At 36.0% G+C, this 24,265-nt stretch overlaps 1 protein-coding gene and 1 pseudogene across 1 annotated transcript; one reads left to right on the top strand and one right to left on the bottom strand.

Annotated features, from left to right (window-relative positions):
- LOC128235864 (xanthine dehydrogenase/oxidase-like) overlaps window positions 1–13,667 on the top strand; it is a 45,337-nt pseudogene extending 31,670 nt beyond the window's left edge.
- A 5,567-nt stretch (window positions 13,668–19,234) lies between these two features.
- Window positions 19,235–24,247, bottom strand: LOC128235865 (uncharacterized). The gene is made up of 2 exons (XM_052950654.1): window positions 24,082–24,247; window positions 19,235–19,444 (listed from the first exon to the last, which is right to left on the bottom strand). The coding sequence occupies exons 1-2, from the start codon at window positions 24,245–24,247 to the stop codon at window positions 19,248–19,250; spliced, it is 363 nt and encodes a 120-aa protein (XP_052806614.1). The 3' UTR covers window positions 19,235–19,247.
- Window positions 24,248–24,265: the final 18 nt, after the last annotated feature.

Below are 24,265 nucleotides of genomic sequence, written 5' to 3' on the forward strand. Positions count from 1 at the left end.
CTTACAATATATCGTCAACTTGGTGCAAGAAGTCAACAAGTGCCATTAAAATGCACTGCACTTATCTTCTTTCACTAAGGGGACGATATGCTGTGTCAGATATAAACATGAAATTATATTCACAACATGACAATATTTAACATACACCTTAAATACTTTATTCTGAATTTAAGATAAGGGAGATTAATCTGTACCGAGAAGGGGACGTAACGTCTATAGGCCAAACATTGGAGAACTGCACTGTCCGCGACATGTGGAAGCAATGTCAGGAAGGCAGTGAGTTCACGATCAGAAAACAGGCAGTCAAAGAGTTTAACAAGTGAGTTGTGTAACAATAAATTACTCTAAAATACATAGAATGTTGTGTCACATTATTGGAAAGTTGATGCCACAATGCATTGTTGTCAGTTTTCAATTTTTTAGCCTCATTAACAACATGTAATTATTGTAATTTCTACTGAATTTGTTATGCATGGTTGTTTTAGCTTGACTATTCAAAGAATATGGAGAGCTATACTACTCACCCTAGTGTTTGTGGCGGCGGCATCGGCGTCATACCTTGGTTAAGGTTTTGCATGTAATCACCTTTAAGTCATTATCTCAGTAAATACATCAGTTATTTCATTTAAACTTTAGATATGTATTCCCAACTATCTAACCTACTAAATTAATGAAGTTAAATAACATTTATTTGAATTTAATGCAAAAAAATGGGCATTTATTATTTGACTTAAAAATTCTGGTTGAGGTTTTGCATGTAAGCACACATAGGTTAATAGCTCAGCAACTACTTGATGTATTGCATTGAGACTTTATACAATGGTGCTCAACCATCCAATCTACTTCAATAACCAAGTAAGATAACTCTAGTTTGCATTAAATATAAATAATGGCCATTTTTTATATGACATAGAAATTCTGCTTTACTGTAATTGAGGAAATATGGTTACTCTTGAATTATTGTATACAACCTATAATCCTTTAATGTATTGCATGCTATTTCCAGCAAGTCTGTATTTCATTTAAGGCTGAATGTTTTTTTAATTTAACACAAATCTTTGCAGACATCATTCTGATCCAATTTTACAGTGATCCATGCATGTTTCGCCAAAACTTTTCAATCCTTACACTGATAAGCAGCGGAATAGTCAAGCGGCGCTGTCTCTGTGACACAAGTGTTTGAAATAAAGATGAATTAGGTATCATCACCATGACCTTGATGAAGATGTACCTTGAATCTTAGCCATAACACGAAAAATACTTCCTTTCCTCACGACCTGAAAAAAAACAACGAGGAAAGAGTATTGACATTACTTTGTGTTGCACTTGTTTTTTGTCAATCTTTTATTTTTACTTATTTCATTTTTTTAAAGTCTATGACATATTAGTACAATGTATGCCTGGATCCAGACTATTTAAATTTTCTTGCAGAGAGAATAAGCTGAGGAAGAGAGGTATTGCTATGACAACACAGAAGTTTGGTGTTGGCATACCAGCTGTTGTTTGCAACCAGGTAGAAATAAGGAAATTACCGTTTGTTTCAGTGAAAGATCTTACCAAAATGGTCTCCTCGGAAATGCCAGAAGTTGACATTTTTTTCCACTTGTGACATAATGAATACAAAAAATAATTTACCTTTTTTGAAATGTTTACTGAAACAAATAATCCCTCTTCAACATCTCATTGAAATGTCGTAAAAGCAAAATCTCATTTTTGTTTGAGTAGAAATATGTGAGCATCAGACAAATGACATTCTTGTGAAAATATTAATCATTATAATTGATGTAATATCACATGGAGTTGTTCATTTGGAAAAGCTCAAGACCAAGCTTAAAAACTAATGTCCTTTTAAAAATGTGTTTTCTTACATTTCAAGTAAGGCATTTTCATTTATAGTAATAAAGTGTTATGATAATCTCAAAAATAATTAGAGCTCATATTTAATACATGTTCATAAATCTATTTAATTTTGTGGAGGTTTTATTTTTTCAAATTTTTTAGGTCGTGAAATTAAATCTTAACAAAATTGTAATAAAATTATGTTGTTTCTGTAAAGATAAATGCTTTACAAATTTTTAACCTGTATTTGTCTATCAAAGCAAAATATTTGCAAGAAAAAAACCTTTTAAACTAAAACAATCCCTTGGAATTTGTGTTTTCCCCAGGGTTCTGCCATTGTAAACATCTACAAGGATGGTACCGTGCTGGTTACCCACTCTGGGATTGAAATGGGACAAGGCCTACACACCAAAATGATTCAAGTAAGTCTGTACTTTATTAGACGATATAATTGTACAAAGGAAATGGGAACAAGCCCAGTAGTAAAAGGTTCAACATATATTCTGTTGAAAGGTATGAGGCTGAGGCCTAACAGACAGTGAACTAGAGAAACACAACATACAAACAACAGTATGGACAGACTGCACTTGCATAAAAATATCCTCATTCATAAATATAGGGTTTACTGCCATTTATAAATGTATGGAATTGTATTTTCAATGATAACAATTCATTTTCATTCGATTTAAATTCAGTTTTATTTTGGCATAAGATCATTACACAATTATATTGATGCACATATATACCGTGCATGTATAACGGACACAACACCAATTAATTAGGGATGGAAGCGAATATCTGAGTATCCGGATATCCGGATATCACGCAAGTATTTGGATACCAAAATGGGTATTCGAATATTCGTGAAGAATTAAAATTTCAATGAAATAGCTTAGCAGAGACAAAGCAATTGTTATAAAACTTTTCAGATGAAATATTTCAGGTGATCAACAGTGTCTGTCGCAAAGCGGGTATGTGTCACAAATCGTCTGCTAATTGGGTGTTTGCACAAGGCGTGATATTGTGTCCTTGTGCAGCACCCTGTGAAGTTCTATGACCTTGTTTACAATGACAAGTGTTGTTTTATGATCTCAGATGTGCTTAATTGACACTAATTGGCACTAGTTGATATTAAACGGATTGATCATTAATCCATGTTTAATTTATTGATAAATAAAAAAAAGTACACGCATGTAAATAAAGAAAAAATCAGATCGTCTTTTTGTCTTCTTATCTTTTCCGCAATTATATCCTTCATTACAAAACACCGCAGAAATTGTAGGTATTGCATTAAATCAAACAATGTAATGAAATAAAATTACAATCGACTATCAAATAATCAAAGCGTCATTTAACATGAAACCTGCTGATAAATAACAGACTTGAAAGCACGTGGCAGTAACCAAGCAACCACCTCGGCCGAAGTGACTATCAAATTTGCGAGGTGTTTATGTGGTATTCATCATGAGTTTTATGACGTAAAATGAGTTGTTTAGCTTTGATTATAACATTATAAATTATTAAGACTGAGAAAGAATGAATGAAAAAGTGAAATTTCCATATGACGAATTATAAATTAAGTGGACAATTATGTCAAATAACAGAAGGTGGGTGACATATAATAGGAAATTTACTTATTATCAAAACAATTTGATACGAGTATCCGGATAGTATTCGAATACTTGATACGAATATCTTGATACCGATTTGGTATCCAGTTTCCATCCCTACAATTATTTGCTCTAAAAGTATAAGGTATGTTGGATTAATTAAAAATGTAAAAATTTAATAACCAAACATTGCAAAAGTTGCACATTATTTATCTAATTAAAAACGATCCTTTTAACCTGGACTACCCATTAAAACAACTGAGGTTAATACTTAATAATAATTCGTCACCTTAGTGCAATAACTCAATAACTGCATATAGAAATAGAAGCAGATATTGAGTTCTTGCACTAAGATGATGTTCTATGGGATAAAAGACAGAACTTTTACTGTATTATACTATGTATAGGGCACACTTATTTTACCCCAGAATCTTGGGGGGAAAGTTGCCTGCGTCCTATCTTATGTATTAGGTTTTGATTATTATTTTTCTCGAATCACACCAAAATTCTCTTAGCAGTGCCAGCAAAATGGATATTTCACAAAAAAAAAAGATTCCAAAGAGTAAAGCCATTTAAGCTGCACTCTCACAGATTGAACGTTTTGACAACTTTTTTTATTTTTTGTCTTGGAACAAGCCAATTTTTGCGGAATTCCATGGAAACCAGATATATAAGATGTCTGATAAAAAATCAGATTGCAGATTTTTATATATTAGTTAAAAAATTGATGTTTTAGACATTTTTCTTAAACCGTTAGTTACACCATAAAACTTTAGTTTTCGAAAGGAAATATGAAAATCTATGATCTGCTTTTTGTCAGCAATCTTATATCATTGGTATGCAAATATTAACGCAAAGATTTGCTCTTTTCAATACAAAAAAATAAAAAAAAATTGTTAAAATGGTCAATCTGTGAGAGTGTAGCTTTAAGTTTAACTGCTAAATGGAAATAACTTCCCGATATACTTGCAGCATAGTTTAATGTAAGGATATCTGCCATTGTAAACCATTCATATATATCCGAGGTTGCTTTCAATGGGAATATTATAGATATGTAAAATAATCATAAGTTTTTGTGTCATGGTACCTTATCGTCATTTCAGGTTGCGTCCCGCGTGCTGGACATTCCAATGGTTAAGATCTACATTAATGAGACGTCTACAGAGAAACTTTCCAACACTATCACCACTGGGGGTAGTACAGGCACAGATTTTTGTGGACCCGCTGTCATGGTAATTCAGGATTGATTTCAAGTTATATTAACTATTTTTGGTTTATAACTGATCTACAATAATGCGATATCAATGGATAAGTGGTCACCAAGTTGGACAAGTGGGTTTTCTCTGGGTACTTTGGTTTCCCCCAAACTACAAGACCACACTCTCACGCAAAATCGTCACAACAAGAGTGACTAGTTCATTTATCATAACTTTCTCACAATTGTTTTAAAATATATAATACCTTATCACCACAGTGGATAAAAGATTTAGTATATAAATATGACAAAAAATGAAATTTTTCAGAAAAGGTTGCTTTAATAGCTTTTTTGGAAATACAAAATTTTCATTTTATTTCATTTTCCATAAAGAGAGTTATTATATACACATTATAAATCTTTAAGTAATTCATATTACCAAATACATTTGTCCATATTCCATGTTGTGCAGGATGGCCCTATTCCACTCTGCTCTTGTTAAGTCATGACAGGTTTTATTGTGCGATGATGAAATAATGTCAGACAACAAAGTAACACGTCATTCAGTTTTAAATTTTTGTATTATTATTTAATAAATGGGTTTCTTCTGTGTTACCAGTAATGTTTATTATAAGGGTTATTAGTACGGTATTCTTATCCTGGAGGTCGTTTTCGACTTTCCGATTATTGCCAGACCCTAATAAAATCAGAATCTACAAAAAAACACTGAAGTCAATAATACTTGGATCAAACGCAGAAGTAAGAACCTTATTGTTTTTTAATTAAAAAAACCCATTGTTTTTCTTGTCAACAGGAGGCGTGTACAATTCTGAAGGATAGGTTGACCCCGTTATGGGAGAAGCACCCCAATATCACCTGGGAACAACTGGTTAGTGGTTGGTTGATTCAATTTTGTTTCTACTACAATGCATGGAAGACACATTACTGATGGTGTCATCCGCATTTGGTATTTTATTTTGATTTCCAATTCATAACCTTTGAATCATTGGTTGCAGAGATCTTAAACTTGGAAGGTACACTGGTTACCAAATAGCTTTTTGGTTTAGAAGGTCAAAGGTCATTATCATAGTGACTTATACCTCCCAATAATTGACATATGATTCATGCAATTCTAGTCTTATGATCTTATAATGAAGTGATTTGTGCTGTTAGCTTAAATTATTGTCAATAAGTGCTGATGTAAACGTCTTGTTGGATAGCTTCATAAAATGAATATGTTATGTATTGACATTTTATGTTTTAAGCAGTTTTAATGATATAAAAAGGGTATCGCATTTGAGCACTGGCTCTTTTTATCATTTTTAGAAAACAAGGTGCCATATTCAATATACTTCTTATTCTTATTCTTAGACATGCCTCATTGATTCCATTCAGTCTATTGGCCAGTTATTTTTACTGTTCAATCAAAACACTTGGATTCTAACCTCAAAAGTGAATGAAATCTAAGGTTGTTATTGAATGCAGCCCAGGTTTAATAGATTCTGTATTGAATGAACCTCATGTTGTTCCATTACTTGAAAAGTGAAAATATCTGAATTCAATTCCAGTGTGATTTAGCGTACAATGAAAGAGTGAAACTGACAGCAATTGGATTTTCGAGGTAAGTTATAGGGATTGAAAATTGATTATCAGAAAACATTGTAGAGGTACTTTTCTTTGTCGAGAGCATAACTTAAAAACCACAGGATAGAATTTTATTAAAATTCACACAATGATAGAACATCATTAGGGGTACATGTAGTGCATTGTACAAGAACCATAACTGTATTTTAGCTAATTGCAAAGTGATTGCCCTTTGTAACTTTATCTTGTCTGGAGGATAACTTAAAAACAGAATCTAATAAAACTTCATACAATGATAAAGCACAATGAGAGGAAGTGAAATGTATACAATGCATAACTCTTTTCTAGCAAATTACAGAGTTATTGCCCTTTTTGTGTTTGTTGTTGTGTGCAAACTTTTGCAGGGACAACAACTTGAAAACTTCTGGATGGATATAATTGAAACTTCATACAGTTGTTGAGCTTAAAGAGAGGACATTAAGTGAACATGTACCATAAATCTATTTTTGCAAATTACAGACAAAATGCCCTTTTTTATCTTGTCCAGAGCATAACTTGAAAACTACTTGATTGAATTTATTTGAACTTAATACAATGGTAAAGCAAAACGCAAGTACCAGTAAGTGCAGGGTCCAAGAACCATAACCAATTCACAGCATTATCAATTTTAGGTGTGATTTCTATTTCACTATAATTTCCTTTGAGGGTGTCATTTGGGGATATTTATCACATTCAGTGATAGCTCTATAAGTGATCAGCAAGCAATGCTCTTTCAAATAATACCAAAATCATGTGGGGTCACAATTCATCCAAATAAACATTATAAATAATGGTTAATGGAGCTTTTTACGACCATTTGTAGATCCGTTAAAGCTGCACTTTGACACATATACAATTTTTCCACCTTTTTTTTTTTGTCTTGGAAAGAGCAATTTTTTGCATGAATATCTGCAAACTAATGATATAAGATTGCTGACTAAAAATCAGATCATATTTCTGTTCGAAAGTGAATGTTTTATGGCCTAAACCATTACTAACAGTTTAAGAAAAATGTATTAAACATCAATTCTTGAACTTAAATATAAAAAACTGCATTCTTATCTTTTGTCAGCAGTCTTATATAACTGGGTTCCATGGACTTTCACCAAAATTGGCTCGTTCCAAGACAAAAAATAAAAACTTGTCAAAACGTTCAATCTGTGAGAGTGCAGCTTTAAATGAAAAACTACGGTAATTGTTTTAAGGAACCCCCAGGATGAATACAATCGAGAGAAGAAGATTGGGAAAAAAATATTCCCATACTATAGCTATGGTGTGGTGTGTACGGAAGTGGAGATTGATGTGCTGACAGGGGAAAATCAGGTACTGTCATCTTGGTTATAGGAATGACGTCACCATTACGTCATATGTACTTCCGTTGTGTGGAAAATTCTCAATAAAAAAAAAAAGTTCTTATGATTGATAGACATGTTTGCACATGCTCAATACACTGTAAATCAAAACTATCATTATTCCTGAAACTTTTATACCTTAAGTATCTATTCTTGCTTGATTTATCATTTAGAGTAGGGATTAAAGCATAAACTGCTGTCCTATAGTTGGAAGGTCATTTTGGAAGATCTGTCATGGCGGACGGTGCAATTTTTAGAGTTTGTTTTTCAAGTGGAGTGATTTTTCTTAGGAATAACTTGACTCCCCTTTTTTATTGGCTTAAAAGGTAATTTAAAGCTTGTACTTTAAGAATATATGTGGTTATCATAGCCTGCATTCGCTCGAAATGCCTTTAAATGTTGTCTGAAAATTATAATTTTACATTGAATTATATAGGGAATAACAATGGTGGTGTGTAACCTAAAAGGGACCAAACTGCTTTGTTTAAAAAGTGTTATTTTTGGTAAGAAATGTATTGCTTTTCACTATTTCTTGCAAATGTTCACAATTAAATGCATTTATCTTGTCCGGTTGATCAAAATATGCTATTTCCTGGTTTTCACAACTTTGCCTATTTTAAAAAAAAAAAAATGAGTCGTCTGCAATCTTACGAGCACTGAAAATGTCCAAATTTGGTGAAAATTTGACTGCGAGAACTTGAAATCTGTGCAAAGATGTGTAGAACTGCCCAGTTTGATGCTTAGAATGCCATTTGAGTCAAGGTTCAGTTGAAAAACCTCAAAGAATGGCATTTTGGGCCAAAACGCCTTAGAAAATACAGACGGACAGGCACTTGGGTGACAGGCAGTGAAACTGGAAAACCTGACACAGACTATCAGATTGAGCTAGCTTTGGGTGTATTTATGTATGAAGGACTAATCGAAAGTGTTTTTTATTAAAAAAATGCAGGGACGGGTTTAGTTATAGATCATTTGCCAAAAATTCAGAAAACAATTTTTTAGTGATCGTTTAGTAAACAACCCTAGAAGTTTGAAGTGTATATCAATACATTTAAAGATGCACTCTTACTCCCAAATAAGATGAACCACAATTAATACGATTGTTTTTATTTACCGAAAAGGATGAATAAATATAAAAAAAACAGTGGTTCTTTTGAAGGATACTGTATTTGATTTGAAAGAAATGTGCAAAAACATGGTACATTATTTCTACCGTGTGAGTTTGTTATATATCACAGTAAATCTTTTAGCACTCACCAGTCATTTATTATTTTTGCGTTTTCAGCTATTAAAAACACAGTTACAATTTTGTTATCAGTAATAAATATTTTCCATAAATGCATTATTTAGTTAGTAATTAGATGTTTATCACTCAAAACTAATGTTTGTTATACATGTGTTTGTGTTGATTTTGAATAAGAGTGTCACTCTAACTATTTTACAGCAGAATGCATGTTTCCAGTGTGTGTAGAACTTCTACCTAGATATGTAAAATTGTCAATAAGTTTGATAGCTTCGCCATTTATCATCAACTGGAAATTACAATTACTTTTTCTTTTTTCGTGTATGCAATATGCTGTTTTCTTTTATTGTTATTGATTATCAGACCCCATTTACCATAATGGTTATATTGTGGACCTGTTTTGAGGTCACAGACAAGATAATGTAGCTGTATGGCAATTACTACATGTAGATGTATTACATGTCTTGTAAATTTGATTTAATTATTTGACATGGGGCTGATTTTTCAGATCTTTGTTAATTGTAAACTTTCAAATCTTTACTGCTGTAGAAGTTAGAAGTATTCAAATGTGATCTGCAGTATTTCTAACAAGATTGCAGACATTTGTTTTAGCTGTACTTGTTTTATTATGTCAACTAGCCAAAGACGCAGTGTCCGTCGTCCATGCGTCTGTAAACAATTAATTGTGAACGTTGTGATACAGTCTTCAGTTTTTCTTGAATCTTTATCAACTTATACAGTAATTAAATATCTGTGACAGCATTTTTCCTTATTTTTCATAGAGGTTCTTCTTCAGGTGCTGAGAACTGACATTATAATGGATGTCGGAAAAAGTCTGAACCCAGCCATCGACATCGGCCAGATTGAAGGGGGATTTGTCCAGGTAAACTCTTCAAGACATGTATTAGCTCCCTTTCTTCTAAAAATGTCATGCCATCATGTTCAATAGCCCTTTGAACTATCTTGTAAAAACTAAAACCTTCGTGTTGGTAAAAACCTTTATAGACCATAATATGATGTATAATACATCAATATGATGTATAATACATCAATTTTCAATTGCACTATTATTAAATGTGGTGAACATGTTCTTTCACTCTGAATAAACTCATTCAAGAGTAATGTCCCTTGCACAACTAGGCAAACTAATCAACTTCAACGAAAATGAACGAACAAACATTGTCATCAATTTCCAGAACTCTTAAAGATCTTTATCAATTATAAAAGTTTTATATCTTGAAATGTTGTTTGAAATGGGTGACTAAGATTAAGAGTAAACTGATGGATTATACAACCATGTATTATTATTTATTGCTTCAGGGCCTAGGGTTCATAACCTCCTAAGAAATTGAAGTTGAAAGGACTGCAAGAATCGTAGTCACTGTTAGTAGTTAGAGGACATAAATCTCTTCCCCAGTTTTGAGAATATTGCCTTTTGTGACCATTTTTGATATATCAATTTCTATTTTATCAGTTTTATAAATATTTTAGGGCCAAGGTTTTGTGACTTCAGAAGAAATAGAAGTTGACAGTACGGGTCTCATGCAGAATTGTAGTCCCCTGTCGTATAAGGTGCCTAACATCCGCAGTATTCCGAGGAAGTTTAATGTCACCATCCTAAAGAACCATGACTACAAGACCATTGTGTACTCCTCCAAGGTTTGTTGTTTGTCATGCTCTCCATATTTCCATTACAGGTGTGTATGAGCTTGGGTCACAAGGGGGCAGTCGCGGGACTCAATGTTCTGTGCCTAGTATCTCATAATTTTATGGTTTCATAAGTTAGGGCAATATTTATGTGAATGTTATGTGAAACTAGAAAAACACTGTCTGAACTTAAAGAACAATGTGAACATGCTTGCAAGTATGCTGCCCTCCCCCCCCCCCCCCCCCCCCCCCCCCCCCCCCCTTAAATTGGGAGACATATTATTTTTGCCTGAGTTGACTGTCTGTCTGTCACAAATCTTGTCCTGCTCCATTATTTTTTTACCGCTGGAAGGATTTTTAAAAAACTCACCACAAATTTTCGCATATTCTGACGATGTGCAGAGCGCATGTTTCAACCAGTGTGGTTCAAGGTCAAAGTCACACTTTAAGGTCAAAGGTCTTATGACTTTACTATGACTATTTTTTGTTGCCGCTCCATATGTCCTGAACCCCTTGAAGGATTTTGAAATAACTTGCCACAAATGTTCAGCATATTAAGACATTGTGCAGAGTGAAGGTCAATGTCACACTTAGAGTCAAAGGTCATATGTCTTCAATTTGTGTTCCCTCCATATCCCATACCCTAAAAGTAAAAAAATCAGTTGACTTAATTAAAATATAATTTTATTTTGATTTTTGGTAAACAGCCAGATGTTGCTGCATTTATATATAATAAACATAGATTTGATTTGGATTGGCCTTATTGTGTCGCCTTGGCATGCATGCCATGGTCTGTAGATCACACCTATTGGCTTAGGGTACAGCAGATTAAAGGACAAAGTCATGGTGATCTTTACAAGAAAATGGATGAGTGCTCCCAACTGGCAAGGTGATTCATCTGATTCGTACTTGGTATGCAAGTTGGTCATGACCAGTAGATGACCCCAATTGGTTTTGAGAACAGAAGGTCATAAGCCAAGTTCACTGTGACCTTGAGTTGAAAAAACAGTTTCTAGATCCTTTTGGTCCAGGAACTTCATACTTGGTATGCAAGTTGGTCACACCAGTACATAAACCCTTATGATATTGAGATCAGTAGGTCAAAGGTCAAGGATGTGGTGACCTTCAGGTGGAAAATGATATGCTTGCAGTGATTGGCAGTGAGGCTTGCAACCAGGCACTTCATAATTGGTATGCCAGTTGGTCATGACCCCTATTGATTTTCGGGCAGGGAGGTCAAAGGGCTTTGAGGTCAGTTGTTCAAGGTCACAGTGACCTTCAGGACTGGTGAAAAACAATTTGTTGGTCACCAGTCCGTATGTCACACTTCTTTCTGCTTTTTTACTAAAGAACACTTAGACCTAGAAACTTCATACTTGGACCCAGGAACTTCATAGTTGGTATACAGTTTGGTCATGATCACTAGATGACCCCTTTGTTTGTTCGTCTCCAGTCCAAAAGTACAAATTTCATGTCCATCATTGATTATTTCTCACCTGCGACTTCACAATGGGGGAGACAAGCGCTTTTTCAAAAGAGCAATCTCTAGTTTTCTTGATGTATGTTGTTTTTTCTTGATGTTTGTTGTTGTTGTTTTTCTGCATGGTAGATAGGTTTTGTAATGAGAACTTGACCCTAGACATATAATCAATTTAGAATTACCTAAATATTTTCATACTAATCTAGGCCAAATCTCTGTTTTATCACTCTTTGTTTTACTTCCAGGGTATAGGAGAGCCCCCTTTCCTACTGTCATTGTCTGTGTTGATGGCCATCAAGGATGCTGTCCAATCGGCGAGGTCACAGGTCGGGCTGACCGGTCATTTTCAGCTCAACTGTCCGGCCACTGTCCAGAAAATACAGGCCATGTGTGGAAACCAGCTGCAAGCCATGATGGGGACCAGTCAGTAACAGAGCATTGTGGGATAGGTGTTATTGAGATGGGAACCAGTATGGTGGATTATTTGTATAACAGAGCATTGTGGGATAGGGTGGATTGATGTGGGAACCAGTATGGTGGATTATTTGTATTCAAGTTCAAAATTTTATTTATTAGTCAGATTTGCTAGAACATTGCTAAATTGCTATGCTGTTTAAGCCTGTCATTAATAGTTCATTGTGGGATATCGGAATCATTGTGTAACCCTCTAAGATTTGTCATGTGTCATTATATATGCTCTTCATTGTTCCTGATCAAATTGTCAAGTATATGTTATTTTGGCCATGCTACCTTAAAATAAACTACAAATCTATTCTCAGACTGTTTTGTCCCAAATATTAAGGATGAAATCAGTATTATATACAAGCGATTAACAATAATTGCTTACAAAACCAAATGATTGGAAATAATTATTATGGTTCAAGTATTAACGTTTAAAGTTTAATTATCCAAAACCACAGAACGTTTAGACATTTTATACTAAAACCACGACTTTAATATTAAATTCACAAAATCATCCTAAAAATGTAATAGCGATAACAGGGGTACTCGTAAAAAATCAAATACTTTATAAATTTCACTAAAACAGAAATGGTTATATTCCGGCTCTGGACTACATGATCCCAGGAACATTACAATTTATCACTTTCCAAACTAACTAAGTCCTTGTATGTTAACCTTATTTAGAATTCAACTGCCTTAAAGCTTGTATGTTATTTTCATTTTTTCGGAATGTTTAGAACTATAACTCTCCATTAATATGTTATGATCAAATGGCATTGCATTGAAAAGCAAGCTCAGTGATTGGAGGGCTTTGTCGGCAATGCTATAGAAAATTAATCTTATTTTATGACCAAACCCAACATTATGTATATCTACTATTTTACATATATTTTGTGATGGTTATGAACAAAAAAAATTATGAACCGCTGTACAGACGAAATCTAGTGCTTTTGAAAGAAAAAGAAGACAAAAAAGTCATTAAAATTGTAGTTTTCATACAGTTACATGTAAGTCTGTGAACAAATGCTTGTCATGAATACATAAACATGTACATAACTTCTATCTCGAATGTTATTTGCAAACTGAGCCGTAACATAATTCAAATATAGTATGTTAATATTAATAGTAAGTGTTGTCATTAATTTATAGTCAACTATATAACTTTGTACTTGTGTAGTATGTTGATTTTTAATGTCATAAAGAAGTACATATATGGTGTTGTTGTTTTTAGCTCACCTGTCACATAGTGACAAGGTGAGCTTTTGTGATCACAATTTGTCCGGCGTCCATCCGTCGTCCGTCCGTTCGTAAACTTTTACTTTAAACGACATCTCCTCATAAACCGCTTAGCCAATTTCATCCAAACTTCACAGGAATGTTCCTTGGATGGTCCCCTTTGAAAATTGTTCAAAGAATTGAATTCCATGCAGAACTCGGGTTGCCATGGCAACCAAAAGGAAAAACTTTAAAAATCTTCTTCTCCAAAACCACAAGGCTTAGGCTGTTGATATATGGTAGGTAGGATAACCAAATGGTCCTCTACCAAGATTGTTTAAATTATGGCCCTTGGGTCAAAATTGGCCCCGCCCCGGGGGGTCATGGGTTTTCTCTATATGTTTATAGTGAAAACTTCAAAAATCTTCTCCTCTGAACTTACTTGGACTAGAGCTTAGATATTTGGCATGATTCATCGTCTAGTGGACCTTTACAAAGTTTGTTCAAATTATGGCCTTTGGGTCAAAATTGGCCCCGCCCCGGGGGGTCATGGGTTTTCTCTATATGTTTATAGTGAAAACTTCCAAAATCTTCTCCTCTGAACTTACTTGGACTAGAGCTTAGATATTTGGCATGATTCATCGTCTAGTGGACCTCTACAAAGATTGTTCAAATTATGGCCCTGGGTTCAAAATTGGCCCTGCCCCGGGGGATCATGGGTATTCTCTTTATGTTTATAGTTAAAACTTCAAAAATCTTCTCCTCTGAACTTACTTGGACTAGAGCTTAGATATTTGGCATGATTCATCGTCTAGTGGACCTTTACAAAGATTGTTCAAATTATGGCCTTGGGGTCAAAATTGGCCCCGCCCCGGGGAGTCTTGGGTTTTCTCTATATGTTTATAGTGAAAACTTCAAAAATCTTCTCCTTTGAACTTACTTGGATTAGAGCTTAGATATTTGGCATGATTCATCGTCTAGTGGACCTCTACAAAGATTGTTCAAATTATGGCCTTGGGGTCAAAATTGGCGCCGCCCCGGGGGGTCATGGGTATACTTGATATGTTTATAGTTAAAACTTCAAAAATCTTCTCCTCTTAACTTACTTGGACTAGAGCTTAGATATTTGGCATGATTCATCGTCTAGTGGACCTCTACAAAGATTGTTCAAATTATGGCCTTGGGGTCAAAATTGGCCCCGCCCCCGGGGGGTCATGGGTTTTCTCTATATGTTTATAGTAAAAAAATCAAAAATCACCTCTGAACTTACTTGGACTAGAGCTTAGATATTTGGCATGATTCATCGTCTAGTGGACCTCTACAAAGATTGTTCAAATTATGGCCTTGGGGTCAAAATTGGCCCCGCCCCTTTGGGGGGTCATGGGTTTTCTCTATATGTTTATAACTTGAAAACTTCAAAATCATCTCCTCTGAACTTACGTGGCTTAGAGCTTAGATATTTGGCATGATTCATCGTCTAGTGGACCTCTACAAAATTTGTTCAAATTATGGCCCTGGGGTCAAAATTGGCCACACCCCGGGGCTGATGGGTTTTCTCTATATGTTTATAACTTGAAAACTTCAAAATCATCTCCTCTGAACTTACGTGGCTTAGAGCTTAGATATTTGGCATGATTCATCGTCTAGTAGACCTCTACAAAATTTGTTCAAATTATGGCCCTGGGGTCAAAATTGGCCACACCCCGGGGCTGATGGGTTTTCTCTATATGTGTTATAGTGAAAACTTAAAAAATCTTCTTTGAACTCACAAAGACAAGTAACGTCTTAATTTAAACTGGATAACATATTTAGTACACATACCAATTTTCAATATGGGCCACATACAACAATTAATAACAAATATACATATATAGATACACACGTAAAATCAAGTAGTGACAAGAGCTTAGATATTTGGCATGATATATCATCTAGTTGACTTGTACCAATATTGTTCAATCTTTGGCCCTGGGGTCAAAAAATGGCCCCACCCGGGCGGTCATGGGTTTCCTTATATATGTATATGATGAAAACTTAAAAAATCTTCTCCGAAACCAAAAGGTGAAGGCCTTAGATATTTGGTATGAAGCATCGTTTATTGGACCACTATTAAGATTGTTCAAACTTTAGCCCTGTGTTCATAGGCTTAGGTTTTCAATATTTGTATATAATAGAAGCATTAAAAAAAATTATCTCCGAATTCACAAGGACTAGAGCTATTTGGCATAATACATCATTAAGTGGACCTCTACCTTTATTGTCCAAACTTTGGCATTGGGGTAAAAAATGATCCAGACTTCTAAAAGACCTTAACTACCGGTACTTTGAACCATCCAGATTTCTTATCAAACCAATGTGCAATATATCACAGGTGAGCGATTCAGGGTCATTTGGCTCTCTTGTTGTTGTTGTTGTTGTGTTTTGGTACCCCTTAACAGCAATACCCCATTTGCTGGAACCCCCATGGACCAGCCAAAATACCTTGAGGGGTGGTAAATTCAAGCTTAACGGTAATGCTTACATTTAATAGCAAAAAGAATGGTCCTTTACTCCTGTTCAACCTCACAAGAAAATCGAGGCAGGCAAGTTCAAGCCAACAGTGTTCTTATGTATTTTATTTCACTGGTCATCCTTTACTTTTCACCTTTTTTGCTTTCACTTTAATTTAATGATATTTAGTTGCATGAGCACATATATAGCAATGAGAATATCAATGCATGGTTTAACACAGTATTTGAAACAAATATAAAATCAAACTTATTAAAGATGATTGTGCGGCGAGATAACATCATTTATGGTTTTCTCCTCAAATACCACATTTAAAACCAAACAAAGGTGTTCTATGAGCCAAAATCATAAGAGAAATATCTTATGTATATTGCATTGCTTACCTGGAAACATAAAAAAATAAGAGTTGCAGAGAAAGATGTGCTCCTGATCCCGCTTGTTAAATTAATTAAAGCGCTGGGAAGTTTCTTTAATTGGTTTAAACTCTGTTCAGTGTTTTAAATAAATGATAATGTGATGTTGTTATATTATGTGATGGCAATGTGTATGTTGTATGTGCGTCCGTGCGTCAGCGCTTCTGTAAAATATTGCTTGTGAACAAGATACAGTCTTCAGTTTTTATTGTATTTTGATAAAACTCGTACAGTAGTTAGATATCCATTAGAGCTCGGTTCCTTTCGAAAACCCATGCATGACTAGATTATGGCCCTTGAAAGTAAATGATTTTTAGCTAAGTCTAGAATTAAAGAGAGACAACTTGTTTTTTTGGTTGTGCAGTTGGTTTTTTGTTGTACTCTCCCTTGCCCTTGTTAAAAAGAGATCAAAATTACAGTTGAGGTTGGTTGATTTTTAGCTCTATTGGCCAAAGACAAGAAGTGTCTGTCATTCGTTTATCCATCTGAACACAATTGCTTGTGAATTCTGTTCAAATTACCTCCTGGGGTCATTACTGGCCATGCCCCGGGGTTCACAGGTTTGGTTTACTTATATAGGGACATGTTTGAAAATCTTTTTATCTGAAACCGCTAGGCCCAGACCCTTGCTATTTTGAATAAGGCATCATTTAGTGGTTCTCTACCAAGATGGTTCAAAGTATGCTCATTGGGTCAAAACTGGCCCATCCCCGGGGGTCACAAGTTTCCTAGAGACTTATATCAGAAAAACTTTCAAACTTTTCTTGTTTCAAACCACAAGGCTCTTGCCTTTGATATTTGTTGTGGAGCATCATGATGACCCTCTACCAAGACAGTTGAAATTATTACCCTGGGCCGAAAGCTGGCCTCACCCCTTTTGACCTTCTTTTTTTATTTTCAAAGCTACAGCAATGAAATTTGGACCATGTGTACAGTTTTGAAATAAAATATTTATGTTGTTCTTCGATGACCTTGACTGTGACCTTTTGACTTACTTTTGACGCTACAGCAATGAAATTTGGACCATGTGTACGGTTTTGCAAATGAGCATCATTGCGGTCCTCGGATGACATTGACTGTGACCTTTTGACCTTTCTTACTTTTGACGCTACAGCAATGAAATTATGGACCATGTGTACTGTTTTGTCAACAAATATTTATTTTGTACTTTAATGACCTTGTTTGTGACCTCTTGACCTACTTTTTATTGCTGGAGCTACAACAATGAACTTTGGACCTTGTGTACAGTTTTGATAACAAATATCAATGTTGTGCTTTGATGACATTGATTGTAACCTTTGACTACTTTCTTATTTTTGAGCTTCAGCGTTTCGTTGGAGCATGATCGGTTTATTGACATAATCACTCCATGAGTCCCTTTAAAACATATGATTCTCTTTGAATGTGTGCTGTTAACTAGTATGTAAATAATTTAGATATGAACTACTGTCATTGGCACATATTAAAATAGTTCATGCAACTAATCTGCTTACAGCATTTTCTGCCCTCAGATGTTGAACGTGCAACGTTTTCAGCTAACACAAACACAACACGTTCCGAGTGAACTATATGTTTGTTACCTATAACCCATACATACATGCTCTGGATTGAATCCAGACCCATGAGTGGTGACCTTAAGTGTTGGGGGGGGGGGCGATAAACTACGGGTCAGGGTTGCACCAGGGGTGGGGACCTGGGACTCGCACCAGACCGATAAGTGGTGATCTTGAGTGTGGGGGGGGGGGCGATAAACTAAGGGTTCGAGACCTTGGACTTGCACCAGACCCCATGATTGGTGACCTTGAGGTTAGGGGAGCGATAAACTAAGGGTTCGGGAGATGGGCCATGCACCAGACCCCATGAGTGGTGACCTTGAGTGTGGGGGAGCGATAAACTACGGGGTCGGGAGATGGGCAATGCACCAGACCCCATGAGTGGTGACCTTGAGTGTGGGGGAGCGATAAACTACGGGGTTGGGAGATGGGCCATGCACCAGACTCCATGAGTGGTGACCTTGAGTGTGATAAGCAATAGACTATGAGGTCGGGACCCGGGACGTGTACCAGACAGGTAGCCTTAATGTCTCCAACATCTGTGATATTTTGTTTCAAAATCCCCTCTTGCTCGACAACGTTACAGCCTTGACACGACCATCTATATTGTTTGTGCATTTATGCAGCATTCTTTATAATTGACCTCTAAATGTGACCTTGACCTTCAAGGCATATCACCCTCTTGGGCTGATGTTCTGTGACATGTTTTGCACCCACCCTCGCTTGACAAAGCAACAGTCAGGACACGATCACCTATACTCTAACTTGCATATAAGCAGCCTTCCATAATGATTAAAACGTTTGATTGTGACCATGACCTTTGCAGTAGAAACGTGATTCCTATGGGCGACATATCGCCGTTGTGCGCCCTACATATTTAACATATTACCTTCACAAACAGAAGTCGATTTATTGCCATAGCCTTGGTTTTGCCCCTTATAGACTAACAAATAAAGGTTGGCGTTCTCTTTGCGGCATTCTTGTTTATTTTAGTATCGCGCTATTATAACATTACATAAGTGAAAACAATGAATCGAAAACAAAAATAAATAAAAGCTTGAAAAAAGTTCTAATTTATTTTATTTTGAGCCAGAAGCTTCATCGAGTTCACCTGCCCGGAACAATGGACTTGCTGCAATCACACGCAGCCCCGCCCTCCTGGATCGAGCACAAGTAGTCGCACATAGACTGCGTTGTTGTTGTTGATGTTGTTATTGTTGTTGTTGTTGATAATGTCGTCGGTGGAGAGGTGGTGTCGGTCTTGTTGAGGTGGAGAGTCTCGGTTTTGGTTATTTTTTGGTGTACTGCAATATGTAACACAAATAGTGATGCCTATTACCCGTATGTCTATAAAACTAAGAAGTGATGCCTATTACCCGTATATCTATAAAACTAAGAAGTGATGCCTATTACCCGTATATGTCTATAAAACTAAGAAGTGATGCCTATTACCCGTATGTCTGTAAAACTAAGAAGTGATGCCTAATACCCGTATGTTTATAAAACTAAGAAGTGATGCCTATTACCCGTGTGTCTATAAAACCAAGAAGTGCTGCCTATTACCCGTATATCTATAAAACTAAGAAGTGATGCCTATTACCCGTGTGTCTATAAAACCAAGAAGTGATGCCTATTACCCGTAAGTCTATAAAACCAAGAAGTGATGCCTATTACCCGTATATCTATAAAACTAAGAAGTGATGCCTATTACCCGTATGTCTGTAAAACTAAGAAGTGATGCCTATTACCTGTATGTCTATAAAACTAAGAAGTGATGCCTATTACCCGTGTGTCTATAAAACCAAGAAGTGATGCCTATTACCCGTATATCTATAAAACCAAGAAATGCTGCCTATTACCCGTATATCTATAAAACTAAGAAGTGATGCCTATTACCTGTATATCTTTTTAACTAAGAAGTGATTAATAAAGATATTCCGGATTGAAGTTGTGTTTACCAGTGCTTTATTCATTCAGACATATTCTCTATTTAATGGGAAAGGTGGTTTAGGTACTGATCTGTGAGCCTGCAGTTTAAAGACTATGTAGTCACCATTTACCAAGTAGGCGGGGCATAACCATGCATAAGCAGCCCAGAACCCTTTTTATAAAAAAGTAAAAGAAATAAAGAAATATAAAGGTGGTTTAGGTACTGATCTGTGAGCCTGCAGTTTAAAGACTATGTAGTCACCATTTACCAAGTAGGCGGGGCATAACCATGCATAAGCAGCCCAGAACCCTTTTTATAAAAAAGTAAAAGAAATAAAGAAATATAAATATTTAGGATCTGACACGAGTTGTCATTTAATACAAGATTTTATTAAACGAGTTCATGAAACATAACAACTTTCATGGACGAGTTTAATAAAATTCTTGAATTAAATGACAACGAGTGTCAGATCTGTTTTATCACATGCTTACAACAGTGTTTTTATTACCAATTAAGTTCCACTTTCTGAACCGATTGTTTGACAGCCAAAGTACTCAGAGTAGAATGTCAACGATGCGCCATATAAATAGTTCCAAATTAAAATGACAAAAGTAACTAGCAGTTATCAAGTTTTAAAAATTGATAAAGCGCTTAACAAGTCAGAAATATAAAAATGTGTAGTAAAATATCCAACAACAGGAATAACGAACGATTTTAACCAAAACAACCCAATAAGTACACAATTTGGTGACGTCACACTCGGAGTACATGCATTTACGCGGTTTATGTGACCTACATCGGTCTGTCAAGTTTTACTGTGTGCACGGATTTAAAAGTTATTCGCTTTCGCTTTCTACGATGATTTTGTAGCGTTTTCTTGGTGTACATGGTGTTTCACAACATGCAGATGATAACGGCGAAGCCTTACTCTGTACTGCATGGATGTTGATGTTTTAAGGACCCCATTGGAAATAAGTTGAATAACTTTAATGGGTTATCCTGTGTTATATATTTGTCACATTGAATTAAATCTTTGTTAACGCACGTATGTATCCAAAGCATTCTAATGATGTTATGCTTTAGTATAGATATCATCACTTATACTTTGTTAATCAGTCTGTGTTATAACTTTATGAGATATTTGGTTTGTTACAATGACATATATATGCACGAATAAATCTATCTATCTATGTTGAAAAAGTTCATTTCCAGAGAACATGATGTTCTAGCCGCCATGGGATGTGTCATGAGATGTCTGTGCTGCGGAATTCGTATTTTTGTTTTCGGTAACCGACAGCTAATAAAATCGGCAAGCAAATGGCATTGATTGCATATTGCTTGTGTTGGTCAAGATGGAGATGTTTGAAATGTTCTTGTGGTGTTTGTCACTATTGTGGCTGTATTTGTTGACTGACTGGATATTTCTGTGACTAGTAATCTGCATTATCTGGTTGGCGGAACATTGTTATCAGAAAGTTTTTGTACAAGATGCTTTCTGGCACTATGATCCGTTAGCCATTTCTCTCCCGGAAGTCTTACAGCTTCATTATTACGGTAAGTATTTGTTGGCATTTAAACCATTTTGTTTACAAACAATGCGGAGCGATATCTAGGTTACGTGTGATTAGTCTGACCAATAGAAATGTCTGATAGGTTATCTTACACATGTGTAAGATAAAAATATTCGTAATGGGTATATTACACGGAAAACCAAGGTAAGCATGTGATAAAAAGAAATAAAAGAAAAAAATAATAAAAAAATAAATAAAATAAAAATAACGTCCAAACTTACTTTTTATTTCAATATTGAAAAAAATAACCAAATAAATCTCGGTTCGGAGGGAGAGGCGCAAGTCAAAAGGTTACGCCCCTAAGAAATGCCCCATCCCACGTCAAATTCAAGATCCACCCCTACTGTGCATATTAATTAAACAAATATTTACTTGAACGCATGCTTCTTATTGGATGCTATCCTTACAATATGTTACAAAACAGGTACTACATCCACACCCCTCGTGGTTGTATACATTACTCGCAATGGGCTCTCGTGTATAATTTTAGTAACATTAGTAGCGGATGCAGTGTGTAATTCCAATACCTCGGGTAGTGGGTGCAGTGTGTAATTCCAATACCTCGGGTAGTGGGTGCAGTGTGTAATTCCAATACTTCGGGTAGTGGGTGCAGTGTGTAATGCCAATACTTCGGGTAGTGGGTGCAGTGTGTAATTCGAATACCTCGCATAGTGGGGGCAGTGTATAATTCCAATACTTCGGGTAGTGGGTGCAGTGTGTAATTCCAATACCTCGGGTAGTGGGTGCAGTGTGTAATTCCAATACTTTGGGTAGTGGGCGCAGTGTATAATTTCAATACCTCGGTTAGTGTGTGCAGTGTGTAATTCCAATACTTCGGGTAGTGGGTGCAGTGTATAATTCCAGTACCTCGGGTAGTGGGTGCAGTAAGTAAGTTCAATACTTCGGGTAGTGGGTGCAGTGTGTAATTCCAATAACTCGGGTAATTTGTGCAGTGTATAATTCCAAAACCTCAGGTAGTGTGTGCAGTGTATAATTTCAATACCTCGGGTAATGTGTGCAGTGTATAATTTCAATACCTCGGGAAGTATGCGCAGTGTATAATTCCAATACCTCGGGTAGTGTGTGCAGTGTATAATTCCAATACCTCACGTAGTGTGTGCAGTGTGTAATTCCAATACCTCGGGTAGTGTGTGCAGTGTGTAATTCCAATACCTCGGGTAGTGTGTGCAGTGTGTAAAATTCCAATACCTCAGGTAGTGTGTGCAGTGTATAATTCCAATACCTCCGTTAGTGTGTGCAGTGTATAATTCCAATACCTCGGGTAGTGTGTGCAGTGTATAATTCTAATACCTCGGGTAATGTGTGCAGTGTATAATTCCAATACCTCAGGTAGTGTGTGCAGTGTATAATTCCAATACCTCGGGTAGTGTGTGCAGTGTATAATTCTAATACCTCGGGTAATGTGTGCAGTGTATAATTCCAATACCTCAGGTAGTGTGTGTAGTGTATAATTCCAATACCTCGGGTAGTGTGTGCAGTGTATAATTCCAATACCTCGGGTAATGTGTGCAGTGTATAATTCCAATACCTCGGGTAGTGTGTGCAGTGTATAATTCCAATACCTTAGGTAGTGTGTGCAGTGTATAATTCCAATACCTTGGGTAGTGTGTGCAGTGTGTATATCCAATACTTCGGGTAGTGTGTGCAGTGTATAATTCCAATACCTCAGGTAGTGTGTGCAGTGTATAATTCCAATACCTCGGGTAATGTGTGCAGTGTATAATTCCAATACCTCGGGTAGTGTGTGCAGTGTGTATATCCAATTCATCGGGTAGTGTGTGCAGTGTGTAATTCCAATACCTCGGGTAGTGGATGCAATATATTATTCCAATACCTCGGGTAGTGGGTGCAGTATATAATTCCAATACCTCGGGTAGTCGGTGCATTGTATTATTCCAATACCACGAGTAGTGGGTGTATTGTATAATTCCAATACCTCGCATAGTGGGGCAGTGAATAATTCCAATACCTCGGGTAGTGGTCTCGTCATTTACTGAACCGAAAACCCCTTTCCAATTTTAGTTTAATATATCAGAAATTCAGGGCTCAAGTGGGATTTACGGGCTTAGACCCTTGTTAAAATGTTTCAAAGCCATTTGTCCTGCTCAATGTGTATTGTTATATTTTTAATTTGTTCCTCAAACATGCACAAGCACATACACGCACGCACGCGCGCACACACACATACGCACGCTTCCGCAAAAGTTGAAATTCTTAATAATTTACCATAGAATGATTGCCTATCTGCATTTGCATTGGTTGAAACGTAGGCTGTATTATACTCCTGGTTTCAGGAAGATATATTATCATCTCTGCATTTATAAATGAAATATGACTGCAGAATTGAAAATAAGTTTCAAATTTAGGCCTTCATTATGACGGAGTAAATGATAACAAAATAACAATATTTCCAACTCACTGTCGTATGGAAAACCACATGCGCACGTGCCAGAGTAGATTTCTGTTGTGGTGTCATTTCCGACGAGGGCCGAGCAAACGGACGCGCAGTCGAGAAAAAACCCTGAGTTTTCGTGCAAACATATCGTCAACACCACAAGCGCAGTAACACAGCAATGTCTTATCATGTTGAGACCTCTAGATTC

The sequence above is a fragment of the Mya arenaria genome, chromosome 5, assembly GCF_026914265.1.
Source record: "Mya arenaria isolate MELC-2E11 chromosome 5, ASM2691426v1".
Taxonomy (NCBI): domain Eukaryota; kingdom Metazoa; phylum Mollusca; class Bivalvia; order Myida; family Myidae; genus Mya; species Mya arenaria.